This window comes from Vigna angularis, chromosome 2 (assembly GCF_016808095.1).
Source record: "Vigna angularis cultivar LongXiaoDou No.4 chromosome 2, ASM1680809v1, whole genome shotgun sequence".
In the NCBI taxonomy this organism is placed as follows: Eukaryota; Viridiplantae; Streptophyta; class Magnoliopsida; order Fabales; family Fabaceae; genus Vigna; species Vigna angularis.
Window position 1 is genome coordinate 16,106,782 of NC_068971.1, and position 26,370 is coordinate 16,133,151.

At 30.0% G+C, this 26,370-nt stretch overlaps 4 protein-coding genes across 4 annotated transcripts; 1 reads left to right on the top strand and 3 right to left on the bottom strand.

Annotated features, from left to right (window-relative positions):
* The first annotated feature begins 1,520 nt into the window (after nucleotides 1-1,520).
* LOC108326914 (jasmonate-induced oxygenase 2) lies at nucleotides 1,521-4,642 on the top strand. Its single transcript, XM_017560522.2, has 3 exons — nucleotides 1,521-2,215; nucleotides 3,801-4,134; nucleotides 4,235-4,642. The coding sequence occupies exons 1-3, from the start codon at nucleotides 1,686-1,688 to the stop codon at nucleotides 4,490-4,492; spliced, it is 1,122 nt and encodes a 373-aa protein (XP_017416011.1). The 5' UTR covers nucleotides 1,521-1,685; the 3' UTR covers nucleotides 4,493-4,642.
* A 3,536-nt stretch (nucleotides 4,643-8,178) lies between these two features.
* LOC108328769 (myb family transcription factor PHL7) lies at nucleotides 8,179-12,168 on the bottom strand. Its single transcript, XM_017562655.2, has 6 exons — nucleotides 11,020-12,168; nucleotides 9,755-9,840; nucleotides 9,118-9,157; nucleotides 8,977-9,034; nucleotides 8,790-8,859; nucleotides 8,179-8,700 (listed from the first exon to the last, which is right to left on the bottom strand). The coding sequence occupies exons 1-6, from the start codon at nucleotides 11,129-11,131 to the stop codon at nucleotides 8,350-8,352; spliced, it is 717 nt and encodes a 238-aa protein (XP_017418144.1). The 5' UTR covers nucleotides 11,132-12,168; the 3' UTR covers nucleotides 8,179-8,349.
* Nucleotides 12,169-12,300: 132 nt separating this feature from the next.
* On the bottom strand, nucleotides 12,301-15,636 carry LOC108329590 (PHD finger protein ALFIN-LIKE 1). Its single transcript, XM_017563869.2, has 5 exons — nucleotides 15,337-15,636; nucleotides 15,213-15,245; nucleotides 14,389-14,611; nucleotides 13,259-13,379; nucleotides 12,301-12,838 (listed from the first exon to the last, which is right to left on the bottom strand). Exons 1-5 carry the CDS (start codon nucleotides 15,425-15,427, stop codon nucleotides 12,584-12,586), a joined length of 723 nt encoding a protein of 240 aa, XP_017419358.1. The 5' UTR covers nucleotides 15,428-15,636; the 3' UTR covers nucleotides 12,301-12,583.
* Nucleotides 15,637-21,915: 6,279 nt separating this feature from the next.
* Nucleotides 21,916-24,501, bottom strand: LOC108327720 (uncharacterized). Its single transcript, XM_017561411.2, has 3 exons — nucleotides 24,144-24,501; nucleotides 23,331-23,740; nucleotides 21,916-22,532 (listed from the first exon to the last, which is right to left on the bottom strand). The coding sequence occupies exons 1-3, from the start codon at nucleotides 24,306-24,308 to the stop codon at nucleotides 22,091-22,093; spliced, it is 1,017 nt and encodes a 338-aa protein (XP_017416900.1). The 5' UTR covers nucleotides 24,309-24,501; the 3' UTR covers nucleotides 21,916-22,090.
* Nucleotides 24,502-26,370: the final 1,869 nt, after the last annotated feature.

The following is a 26,370-nucleotide window of genomic DNA, read 5'->3' on the forward strand; positions in this document are numbered from 1 at the left end:
TGTTTTATGCTAAATGCCGTCATGTTATTTTCTATCCCGATGTAGCATGTTTTCCATATGTTGTTAGACACAAAACTAATACACATAAGATATTCTTATTTTTTACTTTTTCAGAAAGCATACTTATTTTCTTTTATTCGAGAACTGATATTGATATTCATTTAATGCATATTATAAGAGAAAAATAATTATAAAAATATAAATTATTATATTTCTTAAAAAATTAAAAAATAGTATAAATAATGTAAAAAACATTTATGTAATCAAATTATTATTATTATTTGGTTGTATATGGTTGGGGTGCACCAATTTCAAGTCAGTGCACAGTTTTTTCCAAGCAGTTTCCAAATTTTCAATACAATAATTAAATAACCTGTTTAGTAAAAGAAAAAAAATACGTATGAGATAAGATAGGACATATATATATATATATATATATATATATATATATATATATATATATTATATATATTAAATATAATTTATATTTCGAAATTTAAGCACAAAATCAGACTTGATTTCTTTTTTAAATTTTGATATTTTTTTTTCTTAAAAATAAGAATATAATTCTATTAATCTAATTGATATTAACTTTTTTAATGATAAAATCCAAGTATGTTAAAAGCTAATTTGAAATAATTCAAATAACAAACTAAAACCTTGTTTGATATATAAAAAACTTTAAATAATTAAATTAAAAGAATTGCATGAATAAATTTTTATATTAATTTGAGATTACTCTTCTTTTTGTTTTCTTTAAAATTAAAAAAGTTTACAATTTTTTTTTCAAATGAATGGATAAATAAATATAAGTATGTTATTTACTTTATATTTTTAATATATCCAATAATACATTTTTACATTTAACAGACAATATAAAAGTAAAATGTAGTGTTTTGAAAACGGTCATCTGATCCACCATAAATTGATAACTTAATGAATGAATTTAATTCAACTCTTCATTAATGAATAAAACAATTTGAACCTGGTGTGACTCACTATGAGTTGATAAATTACACATATTGATTCACTAACTTAACTACAAATTATTTTTTAATTTTAAAAAATTAACAAAATTTTCTAATTCAAATCTAAATAAATTTAAATTCAGAATAATATTAAATTTAAAAAATAATTCAAAATTAAAATATATATATATATATATATATATATATATATAATTTAAAATCATTTTAAACTGTAAATATAATTCGCAAACAAAAAAAGAAAATTAGGTAAATTAACGATTCAACTTAATTTATCATGCCTTCAAGGATTTTGAGTGAGTCAGACTCAAAATTAACTCGTATCAAAATTTTAATTCTTTTTTCAATTAAACTAGCCGTGATGGACAGAGTTACTTCACGAAATCTAACCTTTTTGAAATATTATAAAGAAATAATTTTTTATAGTTTTTAAGAAAAAAAATTAAAAATTAAAAAACTATTATCAAAATGTAAAGACATAATAAGGGTGAGAAAAAGAAGAACAGAGGCAACTCAATTTCATCACGGCGCCGAAATTATGCATATGGCATCTAATGCTCTGTTATCTATATATAGGCTTCTCGTAGTTGCTCTCAACCACACTACAACATAAGCTAAAAGCAAAAACACACTCAAAGGCACTTCTCAAAATTTTCTCCAATCCTTCTTAGTTTTTGTGCTTTCCTAGTTTCCAGAAACATGCTGAGTTGCCAAGCATGGCCAGAACCAGTGGTTCGAGTCCAAGCCTTAGCAGAAAGTGGCCTCAGCTCTATTCCTTCCCGTTACATTAAGCCACTCTCCCAAAGACCCTCCAACAACACTCTTCCCTCTCCTCAAACTCATCACCAACATGCTGAATACCATGATCATGCCAACATCCCTGTCATTGATCTTGAGCAACTCTCTTCGAAGAATGAGAGTGTTCGAAAAGAGGGGCTGAAGAAGATGGCAGAGGCTTGCAGTGAGTGGGGTTTCTTTCAGGTGGTGAACCATGGAGTTAGCCATGAGTTGATGAAGAATTCTAGGGAGCTGTGGCGTGAATTCTTCAACCAGCCTCTTGAGGTGAAGGAGGAGCATGCAAACTCCCCCACCACTTATGAGGGCTATGGAAGTCGCTTGGGAGTGCAGAAGGGAGCCTCCTTGGATTGGAGTGACTACTTCTTCCTTCATTACATGCCTCCCTCTGTCAGAAACCAAGCTAAATGGCCTGCATTTCCATCATCCTTGAGGTATCATTATCTTCTGTCTATTCTACTTTTTACAAGTCCCACATCCATTAGATAGATAAATTATTTCTTTGTCTCTTTCTTATAAAGTAAAAACACACTTAAAACGTTTTAGTATCTCTGTCTTTTGACCAGAGAAATAGAAAAAGAAAGAACACCATACTTGTATATGTTGTTTGGTGAAAAAGAAATATATACTATAGATTTACTTCATTAATTGATAGTAACTTAAGTATAATTAGTAGAAGCACTGAAATGATTTTGACACATGCAAACTACGAATCATGTTAAAGATGTACTTATTATTTTTTATGTATGTTTGTCTACTTAAAAATAACCCAGGGAAAGCTCATTGTCAAATTAACCCAGACATTATATAGTGACTTGAACTTATAGGTAGCAAGTGATAGGTTGCTTGTTCAAACATCCTAGGCCCAAATTAAAAATTAAAGTATGTGGGTACATATATTCCCTTGCTATCATGACTCTTTTTTTCTTTTCTGTTTCTAAGTTATAATGTTGCTATTTGTTTGGTATGATGGGACGTGGTACTTATATTTGCTTAATGTTAGTTGCTAAATGAAGGTGTACCCAACTAATTAAAGTGGTGTTGTTTTCATTGTGTATATTAAGGTGTCATGGGAGGTTGTGAAGAAGGTACTTTGTAGGCATAAATAAAAGTGGGATAGTGAAATTAAAATCTGTCAATTTGGACAGAGCCGTGTTAGACATGAGTGAATCTCAACTTTAATAATTTTTTTTATCTAGTGGAAATTGAACATATTAATTTGAAGTAAAGTTTTGTTTTTTATAGAGGGTAGAGTTTTTTGACAAATTCAGCATGGGTGGTGCAGTTTTTTCCAGGGTATAGAAATATGATTAACGTATAATTGTTGAACACCTTTTTGCAAACGTAAACACGTAGTACACTTGGCGTTTGCATGTAAAACGTGTGGCAAAGGCATATCTCTACAGTTTATAAAATTTATAAAAGAAGATTGAAAAATGGGGATAGATAATTGTCGGGAAGCGTGGCACAGTGTGTATCAGAATGCACCGATTAAAGACATTGAAGATTCACGGGTTGCGGTGTAAATTGGATGGACCAAACCAAAACTCTAATTGGCTACCATTTCGGTCTGATGGCTCTATCTGATAAATAACTCCACATTTAAAATATGACCTACCCATTTCAACTTGTGTGGAATGATTCATCAAACTGTCTTTATCTTTGCATTTTTTATACACAACACATCATTCAAAAAGACAATATTTTATCACCACAAGTGTGTTCTTTCTGCAAAGTGTGTAAGGACCTGGTGTATTCAATTGTGCTTTTTCTTTCTTCTTTTGTTCGATGCACAGAGAGCTCAGTAACATTATTTTCTTCTCTTGGAGCTAACTCACGAGAAGCATAGTACATATTTTGGACAGGTTAATTGGTACATAATCAGAAAACAGTGGTAGATGTAGGACCATTTCCTAAGATGTGATTATATTATTGATGTTGTCAGTTTGTGAGGTGCAGAAAAAATTATGAAAAGAATGACTTATTTGAGACAGTCTAATTATGTTCGTGTGGTGATAGGAAAGTGATTGGTGAATATGGAGAAGGAGTGGTTAAGCTGGGAGGAAGAATACTGGAAATGATATCAATAAACCTTGGTTTGAAAGAGGATTTCATGATTAATGCATTTGGGGGTGAAAGTGAGGTTGGAGCATGTTTAAGGGTGAATTTCTATCCAAAGTGCCCTCAACCTGACCTCACTTTAGGACTCTCCCCTCACTCAGACCCTGGTGGCATGACCATTCTCCTCCCTGATGATTTTGTTTCTGGCCTTCAAGTTCGCAAAGGGGACCAATGGATCACTGTTAAGCCTGTCCCAAATGCCTTCATCATCAACATCGGTGACCAAATTCAGGTCCTAATCTTCCCTACACTCTTCAAACCTTTTACCAGTAAAGCTGTTATTTCATGAAGAAATGGTATTAATGAATGTTGAATGGCATGTTTGATTTCAGGTGCTGAGCAATGCAATTTACAAGAGTGTAGAACACAGGGTGATTGTGAACTCAAACCAAGATCGTGTGTCTTTGGCCATGTTCTATAACCCAAGGAGTGATTTACTGATTCAACCAGCCAAAGAGCTTGTGACAGAGGAGAGACCAGCCTTGTACTCACCAATGACATATGATGAATATAGACTTTACATTAGGCTAAATGGAACATGTGGGAAGGCCCAAGTTGAATCACTCACTTCCAAATCCTCCTTACAATAAAATATTTACTGTGTTTTGCTCTCACTTTTCCAACTTAATTTTCCATGTTCAAGACCTTGTTTTATGAAGTTAATAGTTGTAACTTCTTACTTGCTAATGTAATATCTTGTTCTTGTTAAGTTTATCGAAACATGGTATGGTTGTTTTGAATTTATGTATTTTGATAATTTAGAATGATGAGATGACAGTGTTAGATGGTAGATAGATAAAGATGTGTGATGTTATAATTTAGGGGTGCAAGAGTTGAAAAATAGAAGAAGAGGTTGAATTGAAAGTGAAAGGTTGCCTTGGTGAAATGGGGAAAGAATTGAATAATGGAAAGTGAAAGGGTGTGGGTAGTGGAATGGTGAGTATTATGGCTCATAAGAAAGGAAAAAGAGAGCACTTTGATGGATGGGACATTATTTTCAAACTTCCATCTAGTTTCCATTTATGCACGTTTCAACTAAGAAACCTTATTATAAACATTATATATTATTATTAGTTTAGACACGTTGCAAATACCCCTCCAACCATCAATAATCTCACATTTTTAAAATAATACTTGGAGCTTTCAACTTTCTAATTCAATTGCTCTTAGGATGCCAACCGGCTCCCTACGTTACCCGCTACCTAACCTCTTCTACACAATTGCTTTTATTATTATGTTTGATAGGTATTTATCAATATTTGTATCATTTTAAATAAAGATATTTTAAAACAAGTTTTTTAAATATAAATTTAGATCAAAGTTAATTTTAAAATACGACTTAAATTAAATTTCATATTCAAATGTCAATATAAATAAATTTGGTCTTTTTAAAACATCAATCTAAAATATTTATACAAAAATATAAATTTTAAAATTTAATATTTTAAAGAATAATTTTAGTTTTATATGTGTAAATAAAAATTACAAATATTTCAAGTGAATTCTAAGTAATTCTCTAATAATTAAGATTTCTTTAACTAATAATTTTATCACTTGATTTAAAAAAAAAATTAACTAAAATTTATTAATAATTATTAACGTATAGCATTTATACATGAGTTAATAACTATGTAATTAAATATTCAAATCTATTATTTACGAATATCCATCTTAAATGTCTGTACTCATTATTTATGGGTATTCATTTAGCAATAAATTTTACTTGTAAATATTTACGGATATTAATTTTTTTTTGCCATCATAATAAAAATACACTTTATTTTGATAATAGTTTATAAATATTTCATTATATTTTTTTTTATCAACGTTATTATTTTTTTTCTAATAGAAAAGTTAAATCCACATCAACTTTACCCTTCTTTCCAAATCCTTCAACCAACCGTTCTAAATATTTCATTATATTTACTTAAACTAAAAAAAAAAACATATGATATGATGTATTTATCAAATATATAATATAAATTATTAAGTTTTATTAAGTTCATTTAGTAGAGTGGTTTATCTCCTATCGATTTCCTCCAATACATCTCTTAAACTTAAAACATTGGATATTAAAAAACATCGAACATAAAGTAAAAAAATTAAAATCAAAATAATACAATAGTCCTAAATTTTATTAGAATAAATTTTTATAATTCTAATAATATATTATGATAATACGTTTAAATTTAATCTTATAAATTTGATTTGATAAAATACATTGATCTTTATTTATATATTATAATTTGATCTTATTTGACTAATATCAAATTAACATTAATAGAAAAAAACTATTTATACATTAGTCAACTTTATAAACTTCAATAACTATATGTATTAAAAAACTATAAATTAGGATGACTAGAAAATAAAAAATTAAATAGTAAGTTACAAGTTTTTAGCCGTCCTAATTACCAATTTGGAAACGCGTGACAATTTCTGTGACTTTTATATTTCCAATTGAACTTATGTGATTCTGTAAAATCAGTAGGCTTGGCTGTTTCTATGAAAAACATTTTAAATGTTTAAGGAACTTAACTTTCTATGTTTATGCTAAGTATGTTGTCTTTTCTAAAATATTGTTTCTCAAATTGCTTTTCTGTAGTACACGTCTTTTGAGATACGAGATTGTTGGTAAATTACTTTTTGTCACTTGTGATAAGAACAGAGTAGGAAGCCTTCTCTCGTACGTTTTTTTAGTATATTTTATGCATAACTCAATGAAAAAGTTATAAGCACGTCAAAAGTTTTGGATTTTGGATTTATTAGTTTAAGTCCTAAATTAAATTTTAAATTATTGTTGTTGTGATTAATACATTTTATTATATATGAAATTCTAGAACTAATTTGTAAATATAAAAAATTTATTATTAAAATGATTTCATAATATTGAAGTGATTGTATCTTAGTATTTAAAATAATGTTGTGTTGTAAAGTATTATTATCTGTGTATTGAAGGTAATATGCAATAATAATTTATTTAGATAAAATGATAAAGAAATTAAAATTTGAAAAAGATGATGATGAGAATACACCAAGAGGCATGTGGTGGTTGATGAGTCAGCACCATGGAATTGGATAGAAAGCTACAAAACACAAGATGTGTCTTAAATTCACTTGTTGAAGATCAAAAAGTTGAGTCAAAGTGATGCACTAGTTCATTGTAAGTGACAAAGCTGAAAAATACTATTTTGACTTAAAATATGTTTAGGTGTGAAATATGTTTCCACTAGTACTTTTTGCAAGTAGGCAAAGTATACACAATATGATATTATTTCGATGAAATATATAAACTATTATAAGATTTATAATGTTTTGTGACAAATGTAAGGTAGTTGAAGTAAGAATCAAATAATCATATTTAGATAGTTATAAGAATTAATCTTAATCATTAATTATAATTTTTGACCCAATAATGATCTAATAATTGATATTGGAACAAAAATCACAAGTTCAACTCTAGAAAAAAAAAAAGAAATTATCACTATAAAGATTGTTGTATTAAATCAAACTTCAAAATTATTTGATATACAAAAAATTCTTTTTAGTTTTAAAATCCAAAAATATAATGACTCGTAGGATTTAAAAAAATAATAATAATCAAGATTTGTAATTTGGATGTAAATGAATTTATATCATCATGAGACTTTGAATGACAAGTACTCCATGATTTCTTTTTAAGAAAACATTTAAGATTATAAAAGTTAATAAAACAGTATAATAAAGAAATTATAAATTTGAATAAAGAAAAGTAAAATCAATACATTTTTCAATCTTTTAACATTTGTTATATATATATATATATATATATATATATATATATATATATATATATATATATATATATTGTTGTTATTTTATACTACTTAATATCACTTAATTAGTAGTATTATACTTCTAATTGAATTATTAGAGTTATAGTTTCATGTTTATCAAAATATAATTTTTTTTACATATGTAAAGAATAATTAATTGATAAAAAAAATTATTCGTTTTACAATACCATAAAAACTCTCTAAGTTATAAAAAAACTTATTCTATTTCATTATATTTTTGTTATCATCCTTAAAACAACCTAACAATCCTAAATAATATGATATCATTTACTGAATTATTTAAAAATCTTGATACCACAGTTTCTTTCAGTATTTTTCTTAAATCAAAATCCAACATGTGAGCCTAAAATAATTATGAAAAATTAGTGGCCATCTGTTGAACTTTTTAAGACTCAGAATTTGGTTTTATTAAAAAGAAAACAAAGTACATTGTAGTGTTATTCCAAACGAGAGTATCAACCTCCAAATACATACATGATATAATTCTAGCCAACCCCAAACTTTTATTTATTTATTTTTCCAGCACTATATTACACAGATACACCAAACATTATAGTAAGATGAACAGCATCATTCTTTTATTAGGCAAACACATTATTAACAAAGAAAACTCAAAATATGAAACTGGGATCCAAAGTTGATAGGCATGCTGCTGCAAGCTGGCTCCAAGGAAGATTCCATGTTTGGTTGTAGAATTCTGGTGGGGTTGATGATGCATGTTCAAAACTTAATGGAAAAACACCCTCTTCTGAAATCCTTTGCTTTTTGACTGATTCATGCTCTTTCTCACTCTGTGATTTCAGTGATTCGGATTCCTCAGAAAGAGAAGGCAGAGGTGCAGTTGTAGAAGAATCAAAAGCCTTGCATGCTTTTCCAGTTCTTGTTTTCATCTCACTGCTTTGTCCAAGTCTCTCCATGTACCTTCCTTGTGCTTCAACTTTTTCCTTCATACTTCTCGCAACCTTTTAGCCAATCAAACAAAATTAAAAATAAAATAAAAAAAATCATTGAAGATATTCTCTCTATCTTGGTGAAAACTGAAAAGAAATACCTGTGTTTTATCACCCAAGCGATTTTGCACCTCTTTCTGCATTTGAAGCAGTTCCTTTAGTTGAAGAGCACTGCTAATTACAAACATTAATAGTAAAATCATTGCTGAAAAGTTGGAGGATGCAAAACTGAAAGTTGAAAAGGTGAGAAAAAGAAAATACTGTTGTTGAATAAAATTACTAACTCACGATATAGAGCTAAAATTTGGAAGTATATCTGATATGCTTCTCTTCTCAACTTTTCCTCCTTCATAGATAATTTTGAAAATTCACATGAATTTGGTGTTATTTGGAGCTAAATTAGCATCAATACTCAAGGAAGAAACTTACTTGTGGAGGACTCTGGAATCAATTTGGAGATCCTGTATTTCTGAACAAATCCATGTTCAACTTATCAGATTTCTCAACATGATTAACTTTACTGTGATTTTTCAACTTAATTATCTGGTTTCACTTTCTAGATATGAATTATGGCCTTTTGAAGTTAAAGTTTCCTAAATATGTGTTATTCAATTACTCTAACAATTTTGTATTTATTTATATTGAATTAAATCTGATTTCTGTCTTTATATTATTGTAAAAAAAAATTGTTTTTGTTGAAAATAATGTATAACATTTTTAATAAATGATATGAAAAATGTGAATTAGCATCCATTTTGTTGATGTAAGCATGTTAAAATTGTGAATGGATCTCAGTATTTCAAAGTGTATTAAAACATTTGCTAGGTGAAATTGATTTGACATTGAAAAGACTGCTTAAAAGTATTTATTAATATTATATAAACATTAAATATATCATGTCCGGAATATATTAATTTCAGTTGAAAACTACAATTACCTTTGAGATATGGATATAAACCAATTCAAACATGATGTGTGTAATCTTAATTTTAAAATAGATTTATTTAAAATTTCAGATGAAAAATGAAATTAGCATTAAGGTATTTAAATATAAAGTAATTCAAACCTGCAAGTGGCTTTTGACATGATAAATGCTTAGCTCTGAAATACCCATAGTCTTCATTCCTTTCAATATACCTTTTGGTGTTGCCCCTACACAAACAAATCAAATTAGTGCCATTTATACAATTTATTAGCTATTAGTTTCTTCAAAATTTTATGTTAATTTATATGTAAGTTAATTTCGGTATATTAATAAACTTATTTTTTCCTTCTTTTAAAAATGTTTATGGAGAAGCTTTTTTCAAACAAATTGTTGATGTAACTATCAATTTCTCTCTAACAAATATTTCATCTAACTAATTTTATGGGTTATCACTCCAACTAAATTATATGTTATTGAATGAGTTTCGTTAAATTTAAAATAAGTGTTTTTTTGTTTTTTATAAAGGTAATTTTAAAAATCACTTATTTAAGAAAACAAACATCTTTTTTACAAAAGAATAAAAAAGTGCGTTTTAAAACTAAATATAGAATATATTTCCCGTCTTTAAAACACAATGGTAGAATGCAAGTATACAAAGAAATTAACAAAAAAAAAACGTATAATTTAAAGAAGTTTAATAAATTCCTTTCTCTAAATAATCCAAGAAACAAGAAAAATCAACCACAGATTTTAAAGTATTGCACGAAAACACGATTTTTTTAATCAACAATAAAAGTTAAGGTTGATTTTATAATTAACACGATTATTTATTGAGCTTGATTATAGCTCAAATTCTTAAGAATATTATTTATCATCACATTCTCTCGACACTTTTATCTAATACCTTTATTATTTGTTTTTTTACACGAATAAAAATTACGCAATATTTTTTTCTGCTTAGCATCTCTAGTGACCTAAATTCTCTGCTCCTCTTCATTATTTCTCTATAACCATTATTATTTTCTAAAGACTAATGAAAGCTAAAAATTGTTATTCCAACATAAATGGTTAAGCCATCAACAAAGGATTCATCACTTGACAGATTTCATGATTAAGAAATTTAACAATAAAAGAATCATAAAAACCTTAACTTTTGTTTGACTATTTTTCATTTCATAAAACAAGTTCCAGACTTTTTTGAAGATGTCCCAATCTGGTTCGACAGAGAAGAAAGTAAGGTTTGATTGAAGATTATTTTCACCAAGAATCAAACTTGAACAATACCCAAAAGATTGATAAAGTTCATATAGAAGTTCATTGATAAAGTTCCACAGTTTTGCACCATTATTATATGATGATGCATGGTATTATTAAGAGTCATTATTGAGATGCAAAGGAGGACTTACGATCAGGGCCACCTAGTCTATTTACAGCCACTACAAAGCGATCATGGAGTTCTTGTGTCCAGCGTAGGCGTTCTTTGGCGGTGGCAGAGGCACGTGAGCGAGAGGAACCCATAGCTCAACTTTTGGGGTCTAAGGCCCAAGCAAAGGGATTGTAAAGAGGAGGATTATAGCAGAGAAGAGAAGGGTGCAACAAGGACAAAACACATAGAATTAACCAAGGTGGCGATGTCAACTAAGCTGCATTGCATTTCCTTAGATTCTGCTAACTGTCTATAGTTGTCCAAAAAGTCCAACTCTCACACTTAACCTTTGGTGTTTATGCTTCTGGTTTATTCCTTTGTCCCAATGGGAATTATTGATTTGATGGCGAGAATGCCTATGGTTCAGTCAATGTCTTTCTTTACAGATACCACACGTAGTTTCCTTCTCAATACCATTTTCATCACTGCCTCATTTGGCATTAGTCTATTCCATGTTGCTTCCTCAAGTGACTTGCATAGAAGTAAAAAGTTGTGAATGCATTTGGATAATGGTTTAGAATGAGGAAAACCAGATTCTTTTACTAAATTTGTTCATGAGATAGAAAATAGTGATCACTATGTGTTGGGTTGAAAATTTAGAAACATTTTTAATAAAGAGTAAAATTATAACATCCGGAAATTATTGTCTGTTGAAAACAGAAACAGATGGTGGAGACATTGGTTGTAAGTCCTTTGATTTGTTTTTTTTCCTTTTCTTTTTGCTATACACGGATCTCTCAACCCTCTAACATTTCAGTTTGATAAAATTGAGACCAAATTAAAGATTTCAAAACCTTGAAACTAGATTTAAAACAAATGTTCAGAAGTATAGAAGCCACAAAAGGCTATTTTAGCCAAGCATATTATTATTCAAATAAGAAACTTCATTTTTTTCATAATACAAAGGATAGAACGAGAAGCTCTCCTAACAATATTTATTCTACAATGAATAATCGAAATCGATCAAAATCTAAGGTCACACTCTTAAGAAATCATACGTTAAATTTAACAAAAAGCATTTCAGGATGTTAAAATGAGCTCTCCTCAGTGACAGAAAAACTAAAGTCCCATAGAAATCCATTTCACCTTCAAGTTCACCACACATGCGTCCTGCCTTTTAGGAATAGGTAAATAGAAAGAGACAAACTTGACAGAAAATCAAAATTTCACGTCTTACTTCACAAGTCATCTATGCACACACAATCGTTTCATCAACCCATCATGCAACAACACAATTTAAGTTGGATTAGAGAAAACTGTGGAGGAGAAAATGTTGTTTTCTCTGATAAAAACTAAAATAAAGTTACAATATAAATTCAAGCAATATTCAACTAAATATAAACTAATCATGAAATTAAAATTTGTCATGTCCTATTCTGTACTGTGTATCATACACCAACCGTTCATCTTGGTAAAAAAGAAACTTGATCCCTACTAAATTTAGCCATTACATGAACTTCTGTAAGTGATGTAACAAAATTACAGTATCTTGTAAGCCACGAAACAACACTCACCTCACATGCACCCTTTCCACAGTCTTCACTCTAGGGCCTGCCACGCCTCAGGCTGCATGATGGACATTTATACTGCTTTATGCCCTCAGCCTTTGCAGGGGTGATCTTAACGCACTTCCCATGGAACCACCTCTCACATATGTCGCAGCAAATCCAAAACTCGTCTGCGTTGTAGTTTCCACCACAGCTTCCACAGAGTGTTTCGTTGTGCTCATCTTCATCCTCCTCGTAACCCTCATCTGCAGCAAACTTCGGGTTGCTTTTAACTTGCCCATCATTGGATCTCTGCATATAAATGTACAGGAATGACATCAGAAATGGAACATGCAGTATGCCTCGCATGGTTTTGCATACACTGGAAGACAACTGCTTGAACTAGTTGTGCAATAACATACAAAAGCAGACATCATGGTACAGATATCTTAGAATACTACTTTGTTTCAATTTATCTTCTTGGGAATAGCAAAAGTAACAGCTAAAGTGTCCGAACTTAAAAAAAGCCATCAAGCTTACGCCCAACACACTCTTTACTAATTGTTAATATTTATTGGAAACTAATAAGTCTTGAGTGATAAATCATTAAATAAGAAAGAGTGAAATGCAATTTTTATTTTTTTATTTCGAGTAAAATTTCAGCAAAAAATAAAGTGTGTGAGAGTGCTGCTACACAAGAAACACTTATCACTAGAATAGAAATACACTAACCTTGGTACTTCCCCGAGACTTGCTTCCACTATCCACAGTGGGCTTGTCCTTAATTGGTTTCCTTTCAGTCACAACTTCAAAAACGGATGGAAGATCATTGATCAAACTAAACAAACGTTTCCTGCCATAAAGAAAGAAATGGGTTAGCCATCAATAGAAGGAATCATAAGCAGCAAATGAAAAGAAAAAATTACCACAATAAAGAAATTCGGTAGAACAGCTCTAATAATAAGTAGTTGCAGAAATTTCTAGTTGAAGGGAAAGCCATTAGAGAAAACCGATAGTAGTCAATCCCAGATAGCAGAGCAAAACGCAGAAATTAATTTTCAAGTACTACCAACCGGAAGTGATATAACAGTATAGCAATTCACAGAGCAACTACTTTTTCAAGATAGCTGATTTTGTCAAACACCCTCTACACAAACATAACTGAAATTATATAAGCGATTTATATGCGATGGAGTATTCTGTATTTTAATAGGTGTGATATCAATTGGTATTCTGTCAATATGACAGACTTACAAATGCTCCAAAATAAAAAGGCACTCAAAGTTTAAGATATGTTCACCATTAATAGCCAAGAGTCATATTGTAAAGATTCATACATCACTAATCTATGGCTGGAAAAATATCCAATGTCATAAACATACAAAATTGAGACTAAAATAAATCAAAATCAAAAACTAAAGTGATGACAAAATAATATATTTGTAAGTGTGTGTGTGTGTGTGTGATCGGAAGGTAATTCAAACTGCCGATGTCATCATAGTTTAGATATGTTGACATACATAAACTTTTATGAGGATAAGCAGAGTAGTCAACATGGTCACTCACTGATAACCTCAAATTCATTTTTTTTTCTAAAAAATTGTTGGATGGGGACCTCAGCTGATCTTGCTGGTCACATAAGATTGTATTAAAAAGCTTACTGCAAAACAAGGGACGCATGCGTAAATCTATCAGGCATCAGATCACAATAGACATTTGAGAAATTTGAATGTTGATAATTGCTTGAGACATTCATCAACCACACCAACAACATCGTGGCCCTTAATTTCAACATTAGACAAGGATAGACAGCCACAATGAACTTAACTTATCACCACATTCAAGCATATCCTAGATCTTACCTTTCATTGCGGTTAAGACGAGCCCCAAGGTAGAAGGCCACAGAAACCAACCACGAGTCACTGTGCACAGCAACCAGAGATAGCCAGTCCCTTCGGTTCATGCCATCCCTAGCAAAATTGATTCCAAGAGCTGGCTCAGGGAGCTCTGGTGGAACTTCCTCTGCTGGCAGAGTTACTTCCCAGGCTTCATTTGGGTGTCCATAGAGGCACAAGTTATCCTTATCTTAAAGAAACACACCAGAGACTTTAAATTTAATAGAAGGACACAATACACCAGAATGAATGTGATTGTTGTCATCTAACCAGACTCAAACATCGGAACATACCAATACTACCTCATTCCATATTCCCTCAATAACTAAGCGCATTTTTGGATTCACATTGGATAATGTAAAATCCAAAATCATAGTTGAAATACCAGTAAACAGTTAACAGATTTTGAGACTAAAAATCAATCTCGAATGTTTATCTTAATTTTATAAAGTTCCACTACTAACTTGTTTCTACAATAAAAACATCCCAGCATAAATTAATTTCACAGTCAAATCAACAGTAACCAAGACCAATTTCATACAAAACCAGTTCTGCAAAAAAATCACCCCCCACGCACAAGAACTCACATTCCTCTCATTACCACAGACCCATGTCGTTTTACTCAAATTCCGAGCGTGCAAACTCTAATTTATTCACTCCAACCAAAAAACTAATTTTGCAAGTTCACAAACAAGACGAATCCCACAAAAACAACCAAGCAAAATGAACACGTAACAAAAACCAAACTATAGAACCAACCCCAGAAAACCCAGATCCTAACCACCCTTTACCTGGATCGCAGAGTCCGTAAAATTCATCAACGTCTGAAAGAAGAAAAGGGCAAAAAGGTCATAAGCAAGTGGGAGAGGAAAATGGAAGAAAGAGAAAGAGGCATTGGAGAGAGAAGAGTAGTACCATGAGTGAGAGCGCGAATAACACCGGTTCTTCTGGCGCTATAGTCCTTGAAGATCTCTTCAACGGTGCGCGGACTGGAAGCCATGTCCATAACCCAATTGAGATCTAAGAGAAAGGGCTTGGAATTCGGGGAAACTAAATGAAATTGAAGAGAAAGACCATGGAAATTGATCAAAGGGGTGGAGAAAGTGAGTAAAAATACAAACTTGAAGAATGTGTATGTATTAGTATAAGTAGTACTCAATAAGGCTAAATTGCCTCCTCTTCCACTATGTTTCACTTGCTTTCCACTAAAAAAAATAGGTTTGGTGAGAAATTAGGTCTAAAATAATTAATACGTAATTCGGATCGATTTGGGGTCAGAAAAATATTAGGACCCCTTTTATGAATTAAATGAGTTTAAAAATAATATTTTTCATAAATACTAGAATAATCATTATGCGTGATATGATAAAACAACATTGGTGTCGTAGCAGTTACATAAATCTCTGTGGATTAAAGCAACATTCGTTTTGAAGAGAGTTTAAGTTTAGGTTGCACTGAGTTCAACCGATTCAGTTTCTATGGAGCGAGTTCGGGTCGTAGAAATTAAGACCATTTCTTTCTATGGATAACCTTCGTGTCAGAGGTTCGAATAATATTATTTTCCTAGTAAATTTGGATTTGGTTTTTGAAAATTAAACTTCTGATGGGTATACTATTGTTTTTTGGATTTATGATATCAATTATAATTTGTTTTTTATATTTTTATATAACTATTTCCATATTTTACATAATTTATACTTGTTTATGAAATATATTTAGTTAAAAATAAATAATGATGTATAAATGATACGCTTTAAATTTTGAACTATTTTCTTATTTTTTTAAATATATATAAGCTTTTATTTATTATTTTTGTCAATGAAAAAGATAAAAATAAGGCTAAAGTCGAAAATTGATCTATCCAAGTCAATTAAGATTCCAATCACAAATTTATCTGATATTGATTGGATAACGATTTTTTCTCTTCAAAAATTAAATTTAATTTGTAAGCACTTGACTATTTATGTTCATGTTCCTATTAATGGTGGAACACGAGTGGAAATAATAGTCAGCTATCCTCTCTATAAATAAATAGAATAGTTATTTTGAGAGTGTTTGTAGGAAATATTATTAATTGAATGTTATTAGAAGTTTTTATTTTCATTTATAGCAGTTTTAGAAAATTTTCATAACTTTTTATTTTTATTTTAAATTAAAATTAAAATTTCAAAAATATTAGTGATTAAAAGATGGCATTGTATCATAATATTTATTTATCATAAATATAAATACGATGTATATTTATTTTACTCATATTAGATTTAAAACGATCTTGAATTGTGTGTATTCTCTCAAATTTACTTAGAATTTTAATATTAAAAATATGTAATTTACAAATATTAGATAAATGCTTAACAAAAATTGCATTCAAAGTCCAGTTTTCATCAAAATTAGATTGTTGGTTCAATATAGAATGAAGTGAAAAGAAAGAAAAGAAAAGTAAATAAAAGTTCTGGGTATTTTAAAATACCTTATACAGCCAATAACATGAAAAATGTACAAGCTTGAGTTCTTATGTGGTTAATTGAATATTATTATGTTGTTAATTAATTGTATATTAAACATTATCATCAGTGATATAGATGTAAGATTCAGATTGTGTCTTGTGAAAAGTTACATAAAAATAGTAGTTACAAATTTATGAGACATAAAAAAATATTTGTTATAGTCAAGTTTTCTCAAATAAAACTCCTCTAAAATTGGAGGATAAAGAAATGTAGTTTAGTTTGACTAATCTTATTTTTTAATTTTTTTAGAAAACTTTAGGAGGAAGCTTAATTCAAAAATATATTATCATTTATGAAAGAAATAAGAGTTTTATCTTATCTTTTTAGTTTTCTTATGAATTATATTTCAGTATTATTGAATACAAGGAACACAGTATAAGTTGTTAGTTATAGTTGTTTTTCGAAATAATACAATAAAATAAGAGAGTAAAATATTTAATGTGAAGATATTGTTGGAGAAAAGTTCATCAAAATCTAATTATTTTTTTAGTGAATGTTGTCATTGTAAGAACTTAGAAAATAGAGTATTAAAGTTGGTAGGTATATTAAAATAATGAGACTAAGTATTTTATTTTAAAATAATTTCATAATAAAAAAAGAAATTTCTAAATTTGTCTCATTACTTAAAACACATTCTATTTCTCTAAAACTCTTTCTCTTTGCTTCCTCTCACATCTCTCTCTAAGAATTCTTGCTCTTAAGTCATCTATTTAATGATAAGGAGGTGTCTAGACGATCACGGCGTCAATGTCTATAATTCTAACCGATCAATTTATGTCTTAGAGCAAGTAAGTTTCTATTCATTTTACCTATTAGCTTCGGTCCATGATCATGCATGGAAATTGTGTTGCATGCATTATTTGGTCTTCCTTTCTTGTTCTTGGTTAATCTAGAGTTCTAAGGACTCTCTTTGTTTCCAATTTGGTGTTTCGTAGGTTCATATAAAGATTCCTTGTGTTTCAAGCAATCAACTAAACATTCCTTTGAGTTAGGGAATTTATTGTGAGGTGAGGGAAGCTAGATCTGTCTTAGATTATGTTTGTTTAAATTAAAATAGAATCTATAAGAATAATATGATGTATTGGATGAAATTGTGATAGTAATATAGTATTTGCTATGTGTAAATAACGGTATTTGGTACTATGAAGTCTTTGTGATTGTAATAATGTGAAATTGATGTGCTATGTTATAAATATGTATGATGAAGTTGTGTTGTTGCTTGAAACTGAATTCAAAATGATTGTGATGAGAAATGGTGAAACTCTTTAGTTTTAGGCCTAAAATGGGAGTTTGTATGTGTGTCTGAGAATTTGGGGTTGATGTGAGTAAACCATTGTTTAGGTGCTCTTATGAGGTAAATTAGAACTTGTTAGGAGGGTTAGATGGTTGAAAAATTATATGTAGCAAAGGGAGGGATTATGGTTGAAGTTTTCAAGTGTTTTGGTGTAAAACGGGGGTTTTGAGTAGTAAGATTTTGAAATAGTGCGCATAAACTGTGTTGGGAGGTTAGAGGTCTGTTATTACACCTATTAGGACTTGTCTAGGTACTAAAACCAGTAAAATATGTCATGGAAGTGATAATGGCTTCATAAGTTGAGTTTCTAGTCCATTTTTGAGGTTTTAGTTGTTAGGAATTTAAAGTAGAATAACTAGGATGAAACTAAGGTATTGGAATGTGCTAACAAGTGTATTTAGACTTGTTTATGTAGTTGATAAAATGGTATGAGGGTTTAAAAGTGTAGAATTGAAATTGAGTAGTTTATAGGAGTGAATTTGGGTTTTAAAGTTTCAAATTGAGTTACAACAATGTTTTCTGAGTTTTCTCAAGGTTTGGAGGGTCCTCAGAGTCTTTAGAAGTTGTAGGGTAAGTGGGAGAATTAATCTAAAAAGAGTGGAATTCTGCTAATAGCGTTGAGCACCCCATTCCAGGGGCCAGGATGCTGAGCGCTAGCTTTCTAGTAGTGAGTGCAGGCAAACAGAAGCTAGGGCGCTTAGCCCCAGCTTTTGGGCGCCTGAGCGCCACCCTAGATACTTCTATATTATGTTTTAAGTGTTTTTCAATGATTTTTTTGGTTTCTTAATGTATTGTAAAGTATGATTAAAGGTTATAAATGTTAGTGTGCATTGTAAAAGTAAAAAGATGTATGGACATGGTTTCAAAGATTTTCAAAGTTGTGAATTAAGTTCCAATGTGGAATTCTTGGTGTAGTTTCAAGTGTAGTTAGTCTGAATACATGGAGCTCAGTCTTGGGGTTATCTTGACACTTTAATGGTCATTCATTCTCATATAGAAATGATTGATACATGTGGTGAGATCTTAGTCCTGGGTGCTTCCAATATGATTCAAGGCGTGGAACAAACTAACCTTGTAAGTGTGGTAGGATGAAACCCATTGATAATGGCTTTGTAAAGCGGTAGAAGCCACCACAAGTGCACAACCCGCCATAGTTCGACATTCATTCTAAGTTCGGACAATCCATTCATAATAGTGTCGTGCATAAAGTGTTTGATGATTGTGTAGTAATATGTTTGTTGTATGTAAAATGTTTAAATGAGTTTATATATATATATATATATATATATATATATATATATATATATAATTCTTTATTTGTAAACTAGCTTACCTTTTTATTTGTGTTTGTGTTTGTATGTTGTTGTGTTATTTTTTTTGTTATAATCATCTTGTGGCTGTGAGCAGAGGGAGATGAAGTTTCTCTGGAACATGCATTAGATGGATGAGATGTTGTTTAGTTTTCTTTACATTGTAAATAGTTTTGGTTAAACTGTTTGTATATAAAGTTTAATTTTATAGTTATTTTTGGATGACAGTTTATATTATTGTCTGATGTATCTTACTAAATCTGTGATGACTATTATTTAGTTAAATGCTATATTTTGAGATGTTACCGTCGTAACAAAGTTATAAATTTGTTTTAGTATCAAATCATTATCTTGATTTTCCATAACTTTCATATATTTTGAAGTAAAAATTTTTAAAAATTAACGATAGCAATCAAATTATAGAACATTTGTTGTTAATTTATGAAAATTAAATAATTTGATTTAAATAAAAATAATAATAAGTTATAAATAGATGGAAATAAGATATTACAACAATGTAAATTATAAGAAAATAAAGATTAACTATACTATTAGTCCCTCACAAAAATTGAAAATTTTCTTTATATTATATTTTTATATATTTTGGTTTTCAAATTTTAGGATTGAATATAATTATTTTAACTACATCATCTTAAACTATTTACCCGTTGAATGTGTTTATATGCTAACATTGAAGTAGAAACGTGTCAAAGATGTCATTCATCCAAAACAGATTTACTTTTGTTTCAATTTTTCTTAAGTGAATCCAGGTTTTTTACGTGTTCAATAATGTTTTCCTGTAATTTTTCTAAGTTTCGAATAATTTTCCAAACTATTTTTATAAGATTATTATACAAATGAATAATCTTTGTATTCATTTGGCTCTCACACTCTATTTCTTATAGAAAACTTACCGATTTTTTATTTTTGTGTAATGAGTTTATCATCTTTTCTCTATTTCAAAGAGAAAAACAATTACTTACATAAAACCAGAATACTTGGAAGACTCTTTTAACTAAATGGTGTAAATACACCAAATGCTAACCTGAAAATTGAACTGTGTAAATATATCAAATACTAACGTGAAATTCATGTAAAAAAATTTAACGTAATATAATTGAATTAAAATAATAAATTCTAATTTTATATAAAAAAATTTAAAAACTAAAAATATATTTAACCAAAAAATAAAAATAAAAAATAAGATGCAAATATAGATAAAAATAAAAAATTGAATATGTTATAAAAGATAAAGATAAAAGTAAATACATAAAAGAAAATATAAAAATGAATAAATAAAAATAGAATAAACAGAAAGACAAAAAAAATAAGAAATAAAATATATTAAAAGATGTTAGGGTTGAAAACCACCTCTCACACTACTTAAAACAAATTTACTTCAATAAATCCCAATTATATCATCAAATCATTAAATTACTTAAACATTTAATATTTGATTGTTGAGGTAAATAAACCCAAATTAAATATATTTTTAATCCCTTATAGATCATAATAATCATTATTATATATCAAGAGTTTAAAAAAGGTGTAATTAAAATCATTTTATATCTAGCATTAATTTTAATAAATTATTCACAACAATATTGATTCAAAAGCACTCAATGGCAATCAAATCTTAGTTAATTAATAGAATAAAAAGTGATCAAATTAATACAGACATTAAATATAGAAAGAAATAATATAATTGAAATAAACATTTTAATAAAATTAAATAAAATATTTTCATGCATTTTAGTTGTTACATCAAATAAAAACAAAAGAAAAAAATTCGCCACTCAACCTCACCAAGAAAGTTACTTCTTACAAGTCATGGTAAAAGATTTTAAGACCGTCAAAAGATGTGTAGAACTTCTTATAATATCTTTATTTATAAAAATATTGGACAGAGTGTCTCATCCGTTTTATCTAACTTCTAACAAATCACAAAAATTGTTCTATTTATTAATAAAGATAAAATAAAGAAAAAAATAAAACAATTTGAAATGATCATTTAAAAATAATAACAGTTCACAAATTTAAAATATATGTTCAATAAATATTAAAAATACTATTTTTTTTTCTAGAAACTTATATAAATACTTTAAAAAATATTTTAAACCTTTTATTTCGTCATTCTTAGAAATTATAATTAACACGTTCATGATTGTGATGCATAAATTTCTCATAAAGTATTGGTGGTGAATGATGATGTGATATTTCAATGGTAAAAACAAAGCTTATGCATAAAAAGGTTTTCTTATTATGCATGCATGATCACTAGAGCTAGAAATGGCAAAAAAAGAAATAAAAATGGCACCCACAAAAATCATTAACATTTTGCAGTAGAAACTAAAGTACAGAGAAGATCAATGCAGGAAGGCAATTTTCACACAGACAAGTAGAGAAGTAGTTAAGAAAATACTGAGTAGCAAAAGCTAGAGAAGAAATGAAACAATTAACAAATACCATCTTCTACGAAACTGTTCTAATTGGAATTCCAGTTCACAGTGGCAGCAATTGGCATTTCAAAGAAAATAAAGCAACTATGAAATGATTGCTTAAGGTGATGTCAGTAATCGTTTGATGCCACTTTTCTGTTCGGATGTAAGCCTGGAAGGAAACTTGATATTGAACTTGATTCTCAAGTTTCCCTTTCTGGAAGGATCTTTTGGAATCGGCATACCCTCTCCTTTGACAACTTCTTCATATGTCGGACTAATCGTGTTGTTAACAGGAATTGTCAGATTCCGACCATCAAGTGTTGTCAGCTGAACTGTGTAACCTGTCAAGGCTTCTACAAGAGATACTTTCTGGGTGACAACAAGATCATTGCCATCCCTCTTGAAGAGAGAATGAGACTTCTCATCGATTATGAACACAAGGTCTGAAGGGATAACTCCTCTTTGTTCATTTCCCTTTTCGGGAAATGTTATTTTTGTTCCTTTCTTCCAACCTGGCTTTATCTCAATTGTCAGGATTTCCTCCACTGTGATGGGTCTCCTGCAAACAAGATAACATGCATCAGATTAGGTAGTCATAATCACAGTAATATCAAAGATTTCATACATGATTTCAAAATTCATCATACATTCCATAGGAAATTTCTACAAGATTATTCTTCCATGTTGAAAATAAAGACTTTTCTCCTGAATGTTTGGCACTCAAGGAACACAAGAATGAAAAATGAAATTCACTAGCTGTGTACACATGGGTTACCAAGCAATAAAAAGAAAAAAAACATACAGTCACATACTCACATTTCCCGCTAACATGCTTACAATCAGCACCCGTGAGAGTGAAAGAACAACTGAAGAAAATTTCTCCAAGAGTTAAATCATGTTACCTAATTTTAATAGCACACTCGTTAGCTGTTAGCAATGCAACACAAATCAAAACTAAGTTTTGAATAAGTGTGGAAAACTTTGAACAAGGGTCTACAACCATTGGCAAAATACCACATTCAATGTCTTAGCATGCGAGCATTGTTCATGGAAACAGAAATAGAGTATCAAAAGTACATAAATGTGACATTTCAAAGATATCATCAATCAAAAGAATCTAACCTACCATTTTGAGAGTAGAGAGTCGATTACTCTAAACCTAAAACACTGTAAACATACAGTTCAATTTGAAAGCTATCTAACAATCGACCCAAGTGATCAGACTAAAGCAAATCATCGAACTCTACATGAAATTTGGTGATCTGATTCCTTGCAATAACACACCAACATGAACAAACTTAGTCCTTGATGAAACTAGAAAGTAAGACATGCAAATGAGTAAAAGTAGAGAACTCACCCACTGGCATCGTTAACATCCCTTGAAATCTTCATTTTCTTGGTAGTCCCTTTATACAAATCCTCCAAACTACAAAACAATGTTTTCTCAATGGGTGCCCCTTTTCTAGGCATATGGCCAGAGCCCTCCCCAACAGCATTCCGAAATTGAGCAAAAATATCTTCACCAAACGGGCCACCCCTGGAAAATCCAGGTCGGCCACCCATGTCCCCCATTCCACCACGACCAAGGGGGCTCGTAAACCCGAAAAACTCAGAAAATATATCATCGGCACTTCTGGGATTGAACCGGAATGTTGTCGGCCCACCATCGCTGCCACCAGGAAAACCACCGCCACCCGGCGGCACCCCATTCAAACCCTCCTCACCATACTGATCATACACGGCTCGCTTCTGGGGATCACTCAAGACCTGTTTCACAATACAAATTAGGAAAAGAAAAACCACCTACCCCACCTCAGAAAAACCAAAAATTGGAAAACTTTTAAATATCAAACTACCAACTGATGCTGTGAACCAAGAATCTACTCCAGCCTTTTAGATTCAACCCAAGAAACTCAAAATTGAAAACCCTTGAAAAAAATTGCAACTTTGCACGAAACACTACAACATCAAATTTGAATAGTGTTCTCAAACACTAAGTAAACAGTTCAACATTCAAATTAGGGCAAAACAAGAAAACCCCAAAAATTAATAACAGTTTCCCATCCAAACTCATCATCAAAATTACAACTTTCAAGGGAAAACAAACAAACAAACTCAAATTACTTCAAAAAAGTAAAATTTTTGAAATGGGTATACTGAATTGACATACATCATATGCTTCTGAGATTTGCTTGAATTTAGCTTCAGCATCTTTCTTGTTGTTAGGGTTTTTATCAGGGTGCCACTTCATGGCCAAACTTCGATATGCTTTCTTAATATCATCATCTTTGGCGCTCCTATCTACTTTAAGAATCTTGTAGTAGTCCACGCCCATGTTTTCTGTGCTCTTTGTTCACTGCTATGAAATTGGAGAAAGAGGGGTTATCTGGTATCTGTTTTATACAGGAAAAAACAGCATCATGATGATATCACGTTCATTTCCTTCAAATAGAATACAGAGAGGTACTGAGAGGAATAGATGTCGATATTCTTGCTAGTCACAAACCAGATGTGTCATCTATTTATCATTTCTCATTTCTCATTCATTTATATAAGTTTAATTTAACCTAGCTAATAGCTTCTTCTTCTTTTTTGTTTTTTTTAAAAAAAACTTGGCTAATAGTTGAATGATGACGATAGAGTAGATTTATTCCTCGATAGTAGGAACGTTTCATATTATAAAAAATATTTTAATCTTTTAAATTAAATGATAATTAATTTGGTTTTACTTTTACGATGCCGAAAACTAAAATGATTGTCGGTTAATAATATTAAAGAGTAAATAATTTTTACTTAAATTTTTAATATTTTTTATAATTTTTATAATAAGTTGTTTGTAATTCCTCTCATTTATTATACACAAGTGGAAAAACAGGAATCTTATATTTCTGTATATATTTTAAAAAATATTAATCATGGTAATAAAAATATTATAAATAATTATATAGAAGGTAATTTTAGTATTTAGATAAATTGTTTTTGTTGTAAAATATATAATTAAGAGTAAAATAAGAATATTAGATTTGTATTATTATATTATGTGTATTAATTTTAAAATATAATTAAAGATAATATATTTTAATAATAACAATAATATTAAGATGTTAGCTAAACAATCTTGTATAACTTTTAGTAACACTATCTACTTATTGTCTTTGAATATAATAATTATGTTTTCATAATCTGATTTAAAAATAAATTTTTAACTTGACTAATATCTTGTTTAAGATAATTTCAAATTAGGATGGATCAATTATTATTTTTTAATTGACTTAATACCTATGTTGGTCTATTGATTCGTAACGTCTTTTTAAAGTGGTCATATCTTTTTTAAAAAGTTCAAAATTAACTCAAATACTTTAAAAATGGTTCAAGTTGGTCCTTTTTGCTGGTAGTGTTAAAAACTCTAAGGGTGTAGCTGCCCTTGTCCAAAACTGAATGAGTTGTCGACTTCTTTATTATGTGGCACGCTGAGGTCAAATAAGGTGTCAATTTTAAAAATAAAACTTAATGAAGTGAGGTCAAATGAGGTGACACTTATTCAGATATTGCAAATTTAGGGATTTCATATTAGGGTTTTGAATCAGGATTGATTTCGCGTTTTGGGGTTCTTTTCTTTGTTTGCGAATTGAGTTTCCTTTTCTTGGGTTGATATCACGTTTTGGGGTTTGGTGTTCATGATCTTGCAATTTGGGATTTCTGTTATTGCTTTCTCAATTTTCGAATTTGGAATTTGTTGTTTGCATGTTGTTGAATTGGATTTTTCGGGTTCCTATTTTTGCGTTCTTAATTTTTTGTGCTGGTTTAGTACTGCAATTTGAGGCTATGGTTTGAATTAGGATTCTGGATTTTCGCTTAGAGGATGATGACTACGAATTTGGGTTGTGGTTTTTTTGCTTGTTCGTTTCTGTTCTTGGACTAAAGACGTTGATGGTGGTTTCCCGAGTTGTAGCGGGGGAAGTGTTGGTTGGGGCGACCATGGGGTGTTGCGATGACATTTAAAACCCTTTCTATGGTTGATTTTTCCTTACTTAAAGTCCTGCATCTTTGTTGTATTGAGATTTTAGATGAAGATCTTCAACAAATTCTTTCGGGGAAGGGGGAAATAATTGAAGAGGCAAAAGGAGAAAATAGGAAGAAGATCAATTTGAAGACCAATTTCAGCAGATTCTTCAACCCCAAATTTCAGCCTCATTAACTTTTATTTGTAAAATTTACACCTCAATTGACCTTCGTGTGCCACACAATAAAAAAATGCACAATTCATTTAGTTTTGGCTAGGGGGCAACTACACCGCTAGAGTGCTTAACGTTGTCAACAAAAAAGACCAACTTGAACCGTTTTTACACAATATGAGACAAATTTGAACTTTTTAAAACAGATAGGACCACTTTAAA